Below are 10220 nucleotides of genomic sequence, written 5' to 3' on the forward strand. Positions count from 1 at the left end.
TATGGTAGTGGCGACGCATGGTGGTGTCAGAAAGAGGTATACAACAAGGTAATGAATGTTGGAAGGAGATACACGACAAGTATGAGGAGTGCTATGGCTCTAATATATCGGTTGAAAAATGCGAGAGAAATATTAAGTATTATATTCATATCGTGAACAATACAAATATATAGACATGAAGTTAAAAACCTAAGAGCTTGTACAAAGATGGTTTGTCTTATTCTAACAGTTATTAATCAATGAGCACATTACATTACCTAGTAGTTGTATATTATACTGGGCAAAAAGAAAATGTTTGATGAGAAGTGAATGCTTATAAACTCAAGCTCAACTTGTTTTCTTTTCTTGTACTCAAACTAATAAACTTTAACTTGAAGTTGAAGCTCGCATAACTAGATAAACTTTTTTGACTCGTTTTATGTTTTGATCATTAAAAATTCTTTAGTTGACAATTTAAACTTCGATTTTTTATGTTTTTTTCCATCGGACAAATAGAAATCCAACACTTATGTTGGAACGCAAACATCTTGAGAAATGTAAATTTTTCTTAATATTTGTCAATCATAAACTTGGAAACTTGGAATTAATAAAAGTGGTAATCTAACTTGGTATGTTTGGCGTAGATATCTAGTTTGAGGATTGTAGCTGTATTTGGTATTATGAATAAAGTTCGAGGGCTATATGGAAATGAATAGAAAAGCTAAAGGTACTGGGTACTATAAATAAATTCGAGTGCTATGTGGAAATGAATAGAAAAGCTAAATGAATGTTGCTATTAAAAGGAGTTTCTTGTGATAATAATGTAAATGTCTATTCTTTGTAATCTTGTGTTGATATATACTAGTTTATAATCCGTGAGAACCACGATTATAAAATTAATTAAGTTTTTATATTAAAAAATCAAATTTATCAATCAATTATTTTAAATAAATTATTACTTAAGAAATATTTTTTTAGTTATATAAAGGGAATTATAATCAATGATTTAAATAAATATGTAAAGTTATATCAGCTTATAATATATGCTAATTTTATTTTATTTTTCAATCTAATGTTATTAATTTAATATAATCAAAGTGAGAAAATTAAAATTTTGAAATTTAAAATGAGGAATCAATTATTAATTTAATGTAATTAGAGTGGAAATTTAAAATTTGAAATTTGAAATAGATAATTAATATATTAACAAGTGGCATGATAAGTGATATATAACATTAATGAGGAATCATAATTGAATGACACTTATCAATAGGATATTAAACTTATTTTTTTATTAGAATAGAAATTTTTATATAATGTCTTGTTTTATAGGGGTTAGTAAGATAAGATAAAATGTTCAATAAGAAACCCAAAATATATTCAACCGTTCGTTAAAGAGTTGATTGCTATTAGTTCTTACTTCTCCAAATCTTATCTGGAGAGATAGTTCTTGTTCACATATGTATGTGAGTTGTATCGATAAGGTTAGTATCTTTAATCTTTTGTATAGCTTAGAGTGAGATTTCTGAATGTAATTAAAAGTATTCTAAGGATTCTTGATCAACAAAAAAGTTCTTTCCTGAATCCGATTGAAATCCCGTTTTTTATCTAAACATAATCCCATATCATTAAAAGAGAAATTTGACGCTAGAATATAAGGCGATGAATACTCAATTCTATTCTCAGTTGGTTTTAAAAAATAAAACCTCATGCAATTTCATATTTTGATAATTTTGAGCGACTCTCGTACCAATTGAATCTTTATGAATAGTTTGGTAGTTCAATTTGATGACAACATATTTTAAGATTAAAAGTGACTATTTTACAAAACTTTTGATTGGCAATCAAACAAGTTGGTATCAGTCAAATAAAATAATGAATCAAGCCACAAGCCACATGAAGAACATCGACCAAAGGGTGAGTGATACTGAAGCCAAACCATAAGACCACAACATAATCACTGAACATTCACTCTCACCAGCTCCAAATAACTGTGTTATCGTACCTACCAATAAATACCAAATTAAAAAAATTCACAACTTGTCATCATTATTCATTATCCAAGAAAAACAGATAAAGAAATTTCAAAAACATGTAGTCGCATAAGTCATACCAATGTTCATCGCAGGTGGAAGCGCAAACTGTAGGAGAAGAACAAATAGATAAAGAGGATCTGCATGCACTAAGCCCACATAAACGGCTCCCTTCACGATTAAAATGCCAAAAAGTGGCAACACAACTAACCGAACTGCTACAATTCCAAACACAATTGATAACGAGACACGAGATGATCCTTTCAAACCTGCCAAATGCAAATTGTGTCTACTAATTTCAATCAACTGAATACATGAAAACTCAATCATATAACAAATCTAAGTTTACTTACCTCGTAAGAGGTTAGCACCCAAAATCAATGTAGTAGTTGGAATTGCGGCATCCCTGACACATGGGAATCGGATCCATTAGTGTTAACTAAGTTTCTTTTGTTGTGGGTTCCATGCATGATCTCATATTATAATCGGACCCACAAAATGAAGAGAAATTCACGAGACCTACTAAATGAAAAATCTGGACATAGTTTAAAAGACTATACCCTATTAACGATGCAGAATCTTGTATCACCCGAAGAGGAGCTGTGGTGCCTATTAATAGCCTGCGAATTGGCGCGATTGTTCCCACAATGAAACCCACAATCTTTATGATTCAAAAGAAACAAATTGTTATGTGTGTGTATATACGTTCCAGGTTAAATAGGACAATAAATATGACAAGTGTAACTTTAACTCTATTATTTGTGTACATGAATAGTATTACTATAGTTTTGGAGTAATAGTATTTGTTGTTTTGATATAGAAAAAAGAGCATGTTAACTCTAGCTTTTACATCAAAGATAGAGTTGGATTGGAAATGTAGCTTTAAGGGTTAATGTATACCGCTCCATTGGTTGATGGTGCGAACAACACTTTTAAATTAACCCGACTTGAAATATACCCCAAATGTTGCTTCATTCTCTCTAATACCTGATGCATATATATAACATTTTAAATTTTTTGTCAGTTCAATATCTATGGATCACTCCATTGAAAGCAAAAAACAACCTTCATTGTTCCCTTCTTGTTAACAGTAAGTGAAGATGATGGAAGCAAGGTTTCAGTCAAATCCTCTTGGATGATTACTGTCTCTTTGACAACAGTGTTGCTAGTATCTTGGGAATGACCCGAGAATATCCGTACTAGGTTGTACACATAAGTCCACAAATATATGGCTCCAATCTGATGAACGTATATATGTTGTTATGATATATAGAGTTTAAACAAATAATCACCTAGAAATTTTCAATGTAAAAGTACATACTGCCAAAGATAATGAAGCGTAAGCCATGGCATACTCATGGCAAACATCAGGATCACCGAAGGGACTTCCTTGCTCTTTGCATACAGCTGGGATTATAATCAAAGGCAAATTTCCCATGTTTCCTATCATTCATAATCAAGATCCAAAAATTTAAAAATTTGTCAACTTATAGGAGTTTATTTATTTATGTTCTTAATATAAAATTATTAATATTCATCAAGATGCAAGCAATTTACCAGCTGCGCATGCACCAAGGATGAGGCCCTTTAGATGTTTAGGTGGTTTAGTGATTATCAAAAGCAACCATCCAAGTGCTGACCCAATTATGAATGTAATAAGAATATTCACAGGCATAAACCACCTGAAGTTTTTAATTTAACAGTTAGTCTTCAAAGAATGACAACAAAATTAATAACCCATTGAAGAAAGATTACATAGAAATGATGCTTTCGAGAGTGATTGTTCTAGCAAGATTGTTGCTCACAAGTGCTGGATTGAACACAAAGAACACAATCTGATCAAACAGGAAGGAGTACTATGAGTCTAAATTTAGAAAATTCGTATCTTCAATCATAATTAGAAATTTCTATAATTCGCAAAGAGAGACTCGAAATTAGAGCCATGAAATCAAAATCTTAGTATACTAGTCCCATGATCAGAAAAATCGAATCTTTAATCAAATAGGCAACTTTCTTGAACATGGGTATTTGAATTCCATAATCAGAAAAACTGAATCTTCCATTAAACTACCAAGATTTTGTACAATTAGTAAGCTAAGGCCATCTCCAATGGGAGTTCAATAGGAGGTTTAATGGGGAGTTTAATCTCATTAAACCCAAAATCCCCATTTTAGAAAAATGACTAGGATTCAATGGAATGGGGGACACACATATATATATATATATATATATATATATATATATATATATATATATATATATATATATATATATATAATTTTTTATTTTTTATTTTAAATTAATGTTAATTTTAATTGTAGTTTTTAATTTTTAATTTCATGCTAATTAATTTTTTTTAAATAACAATAAATAAATAAAAATAATAAATGATGTGACAATCTATTAAATTATATAGAGTTTAATGGAGTGTAGAGTTTAATTAGTAAAGTTGTATAGTAAATAGAATGTATATGTGTCAATCCATTAAACTCATACGAGTTCAATGCATTTGAGATAGTCTAAGAAAAAGAGACCAAGAAAATGCAGGGAGGACTAGTCCTAAAGTGCAATACCGACTTGTACATTACAAGTCAACAATGCACAACTGACGATCTCTAACTTAAATTGCTGAGGTAAGCTTTCTTGAATAACTAAAGGGGAGTTAAAAACTTACATTATTGACTTGCTTCCTTGTAGTTTGTCCCAAGATATCAATAGAATCCAGTGCAAGAAATGAGCCAAGTGCAGAAACTATCAGAACCTTGAGAATAGGCATAGAAGCAGCAGAAAACAGATCCAGAAACCCCATCTGTAAAACAAACTGTTTTCAGAAATCCCAAAAAAGAAGAGATATAATCAAAATCTGATTACACTTATGAAGTCAAAGAACTGGTGTATATAAAGAAAGTGAAGAAGAAATAGGGGTTATAGTGATCTGAAATTTTAGGTAGCATTATGATATTAAAAGAGAACAAAACACATGCATGTGCAAAACATGCTTAGAGATATTGAAACTTCAAGAAAGCAATCGGCTATATTTTATTGATAAATCGTGAAAGGATCAGAACAACAAAACAAGGGAAAAAGATTGTTACCTCAAGAATCAAGATGGTGTATTAAAGGCGGCTCTTTTCTACAAATTTATAACTAATAACTGTCAAATCTGCAACAAAAAGTTCATTAACTTAAAAACGATAGTTAATATGGAATGAGATATGAAACAAAAATTCCTTTGGGTTTTTTTTGGGAACTCGTCAACTCGCTCCTCATGGATGGATGAATTAAGAATCAGAGACAAACCGACATCAGGGTTTGACGATTTAGATTCAAAGAAATTATAGTTCAATTCTAACTTTTTAGTGGGAGATAAAAGACGAAAAATAAAAAATATTATATTATAAGAAAACAAGAATGAAAAGATCAAACTTCAGAGAATATGATACGATTGTTGTCAACTTATTTGCTTATTTTCTCGATATTTTATTTATTTGTTTTTGTTGTTTTCTTCTATCTGTCTGTTATGGCCTTATGTATGGGTATAGTTTTTATATGGATCTAATGGGCTTCACATTGGATGCACATGAAAGACCCCATGGCTAGAACCGGTGTACATTTGAACCGGTATATATATCAGACCAGTATTTTGAATAACCATTTCAATTTTAACCGGACCGCAGGTTTTTTTACTAGCCGTTATATAACATGCAGATTCGAAAACGGCTGTTTTTTAGTTGTTATCATGCAGGTTTTTTCGATGTCGCTTACTTGTGTATATTTGGACTGCCAACATGAAAATGTTGGTTCTTTCTTAGTTGTTATCGCACATTGGTTCCCCTCGGATTTTTGGCTAATGATGAAACATACTATTACATTTAAAATAAATTATTTGGTTATCCATATATTGGTGAGAATCTAAGAAAAAGGATAAAAGACGTTATGTTTGGAATATAAATTAGAAGATAAAGTATATTTAGTTTCACTCGCTAACACAATATAAATGCCATCAACCGACTAAAACCTATTTTAGTTGACGATTTTTTTCAAACCCTGTGCGCTACACACATTATTAACATAAGCATGCAAGTAGAGCTAAATATTATGTAACTAGTTTATAACCCGTGGGCACCACGGATTAGAAAGGTAAAAATAATTTTAATTAAATTATAAGGTAATTATTGAGTAATGATAAAAAAAATTAATAATTTAATAAATTAGGCAATAGATATTACAAATAAATTTTTTGTTGACGTGTTTGATATGTGTAAAATGGAGGAGTGAATTAGTGGAAATTTAATTAATGAGGAAAAACCTTAGAATGACAAGTGGCAAATAATTAATGTGAAGCTCTAATTGAGTGATACGTGGCAAATGTGTTACTCCTTTTATTAGGTAGGGAGAGGAGATTTTGCATTCAAAATTGATAAAATTGCAAGAATGGTCCCTGTGGTATGTCAAACTAGCAACTTTGGTCCAAAATGGGTTTGGCTCGCAAGGATGGTCCAATAGTTTCGTTTTGTTGCGAGTTTAGTCCAATTTCCTATGAAATTTTTTATAATGACAAATTTGCCCCTTATTATTTTATTTTCCAATTTTCTTTTATTAAAACAATTAAAAAACAATTAAAATAAAACAAAAATAAAATCTCTCTCTCTCTCTCTCTCTCTCTCTCTCTCTCTCTCTCTCTCTCTCTCTCTCTCTCTCTCTCTCTCTCTCTCTCGGGAACTAGATAATATTGATCAAAATCAAACTCCCAAAATCACCACCACCAATCTCTCCTCCTCCCTAACGTCACTACTACCGTCTCCTTCTAATCGGAACCATCCCAGCTTAATCACCACCGCCCCTGATTTCTCTTCCTCCCCTCTTTGTTGACCTTTCTTCTTCTTTGCCTTCACAACTCCATCTATAGCTGCGTGTACAAGTATCACTTGTAAATAAGAGATTCTCATCTCCTATTTGGCGCCTGGAAGTGAATTGATTTATGAAATTGTTTCATCTTCTACTTTGCTTAAATTGACTTCAGAGATCCGATTCTCAGCGTTTCTTCCATGGGACCATGAGATTTTTGGGAAAAGAAAACTAAAAGGCTAGAATCAGTAAACAAGAACAAAGAAAACCCATTGTAGATTTGGATTTGGGATGTTAGATGGTAGTGGGTCATGACAGGGGGAGGCGGAGGAGTTGCCACAAATGACTGTGGTGGCTTTCTTCACCGGAGAAGTAAGAAACAAGGGTGACCATCAAGAAGATGTGGGTGACCGGTGATGTTTTGGATCATGTCACCAGAAGCAGGGGCTTGGATGCATAGGTTGGAGGAGGTGGTTGGTTGCGATGTTATGGCTCCGGCGGTGGGGATGAAAATTGTTATCTGAATTTTGTTCCGATCGATTTGTAGGTTTCAAAAGAAGAGAGAGAAGGGGAAACGGGGAGACCATTTTACATACTTGTATCTATTGGAATCGATTCAGGCCATGAAATTGTTGTCTGAATCTGTATAATGGTGGGTCTCGATTTACTCGATTTATTTGAAGATAGATTTGCAGGTGGGTCTCAATTTATCTCTGTTCTTTGTTACCATATTAGCCAAACAAGGAGACCCCTAAAATACAAGGTTCTTTCATCTGGTTTTGAATGTTTTATGTACTTAAAAATTGATGAACATTCATAGATAGATAGGTGTTTTTGAGTTTTGAATTAGATTTTGGTTATGAATGCTAAATATTTGATGATTTCGATCGAATCAACTTTTCTTTTGCAAGAATTTGAAACAACAAACAAAAACGATTTTTGATTTTTGATTATTTATAGTGGTGGCATCCGGTGGTGGTGGTGGTGGTAGCGGTGGTGGCGGCGAGGGGTGGTGATGGTAGCTGTAGGTGGTGGTTAAATAAGGAAGTGGTGGACAGTTCCAATAAGGAGAGAGAGAGAGAGAGAGTGTGTGTGTGTGAGAGAGAGAGAGAGATAGATCTATTTTCTTTTTTCTTTTTCTTTTTTGATTTATTTAATAAAAAAATTGAAAAATGGGAAATACCAAGGGCAAATCTGTCATTTTAAAAAGTTTCAAAATTTTTGGACCAAACCCGCAAGAAAATCAAACTTTTGGACCATCCTTGTGAGCCAAACCCGTTTTGGACCAAACATGCTAGTTTTGACATACCACAGGGACCATTCTTGCAATTTTGTCTTCAAAATTTAAAGGTTTATTAAACGCAATTAATGGTCCGAGTAACAAAAGTCAAACAAATTATCAAAATTTTGTCACCAATGCAAATAATCTTGTTTCGGCCCAACTATGACAACAATACTAGGTTGAATTCTACTTGTGTTAAGTTTGAAAATATTTTATGAAAAAAAAACTTAGGCAAAATGCTTCTAATAAAATACTTGTGGAAAAATACTAATAAAGATTTGTGCTTCTTTGTGGTGACCATAACATACTGCATGACTAATCTATTATCAATTAAGTCTGAACATAGCCATGCATTTGATGTCAATTAGTTAAGGACAATGTTGGAGAACACCAAAGCACATCAAACTGCAGATCAAATAATCATGCATCTTCGTTTGAAGAATATAAGATATTACTATCTTATAATTACTCGTGAAAGTTTCCATCAAGTAATCTCGAAATGTGGGCTATTCCAATACCTAATCTCTATTAAGTACACATGAGTATTAGTGACATCTATATGCTATGTCCATCTCCATGGACAATTTACTAATACATCATGCAGGTCTTGAAGCACTACTTACTTTAAGAAGTATGACTGACTATGGAGCCTTCAAATAATTTTACAATAAGGAAGTCAAGTAAAACATAAAAAATGGAACATAGTAATCAACTAATGAAATTATTGCACCCAACATACATTAAGATATCTGCATAATAATCTTCAAATCATATAAAGATTTATAATGTATAAGTTCTCAAATAAAAATCAAACTAAGCTAAATACACCCAAACCAATTCATATGCAATTCTAATGCCTATCGACCTAGTATAAGAATCATGCTTGATTTGTGACAATGGTTTAATAAATGGACCGACAAGGTTCTCTCATGATATAACTCTAATGGCTATGATATCTTCATCTTCGAAAAGCCTTAGAATGTAATTTTACTTTATAAGTATATGCCCTGTTTGCTTGTGAGCTTTGGGTTCTTTATCCAAGGTGACTGTACCCTCATTGCCACCGAAGATCTCAATAGGACAATAAATTCTTGGAACAACATGGAGATATTTGATGAACTTATTCATCCATATGGATTCCTTTAAAGCTTCATTAACTACAATGTACTCATCCTCTGTTGTCAAATCTACTATTATATCTTGCTTGGAACACTACTACGTCACTGCTCCAACATTCAGTAAGAATACGAATCCCAATACACATAAGAATCGTATTTATCAGTTTGCAAGATAGCATCAATATAACCTTTTAAGCTAAGTTCTTACATACTTCTATAACCTTTTACACTAAGTTCTTACATACTTCCATAAACCAAGAACATGTCCTTTGTCATCCTTAGATACTTGAGAGTGTTCTTGGAAACAATCCAATGATTTTTACCATGATAACGAGTAGTCATGTTCAAAGCACACGAGACATCAATCTTTATATATATATATAATGACATACACGATCGATCCTACACCCGAAGCATATGGAACTCGACTCATTATCTCTAGCCCATCACTTGAATTAAGACATTAAGCTCTACTCAATGGCACATCATGCTGCATAGGCAGGTACACTTTCTGGAATCCTGCATCTTGAATTCCTTTAAGACTTTATGTATATATGTATGTTTGCTTATAACCAATAAGACTCCTGGATCTATCTCAATAGATCTTTATATCTTGATGTGATGATGCATACATGTTTTTCTGAGTTTATTTTAATGATTTTGTTGAAAGTTAATATGTTAAGCATTCTAGGTTTTTTAATGTACCCCTCACAGGCTCACATGCATGCAAATAATATAGATATATAGTGCAAAGTGATTGCAAATTAATAAGTTTGAGTTTTAATTCATTGGAAAAATACAAGGGTGGTTTGTATTTTTGTAATATAGTAAAAATGTAATAAAAATGGGGGATTGGATATAAAATCGAAATCAGGGAAAGGTGAGGGAGCAGAAGTTAAACGATAGTAAGTTGACTGAAAAAACTCATATTTTTTTCCTTATGGTCACTCAATTTTTGCC

The 10220-nt window shown here is 32.2% G+C and overlaps 1 protein-coding gene across 1 annotated transcript; it reads right to left on the bottom strand.

The window, feature by feature from the left end:
• Window positions 1–1763: 1763 nt before the first annotated feature.
• Window positions 1764–5406, bottom strand: LOC145087221 (protein PIN-LIKES 3-like). Its single transcript, XM_079025137.1, has 11 exons — window positions 5108–5406; window positions 4687–4821; window positions 3768–3847; window positions 3570–3694; window positions 3334–3455; window positions 3078–3251; window positions 2913–2999; window positions 2573–2673; window positions 2366–2418; window positions 2093–2281; window positions 1764–1984 (listed from the first exon to the last, which is right to left on the bottom strand). The coding sequence occupies exons 2-11, from the start codon at window positions 4819–4821 to the stop codon at window positions 1860–1862; spliced, it is 1191 nt and encodes a 396-aa protein (XP_078881263.1). The 5' UTR covers window positions 5108–5406; the 3' UTR covers window positions 1764–1859.
• Window positions 5407–10220: the final 4814 nt, after the last annotated feature.

The sequence above is a fragment of the Lactuca serriola genome, chromosome 2 (genome assembly GCF_051521515.1).
Source record: "Lactuca serriola cultivar US96UC23 chromosome 2, Lser_US96UC23_V15, whole genome shotgun sequence".
Classification (NCBI taxonomy): Eukaryota; Viridiplantae; Streptophyta; class Magnoliopsida; order Asterales; family Asteraceae; genus Lactuca; species Lactuca serriola.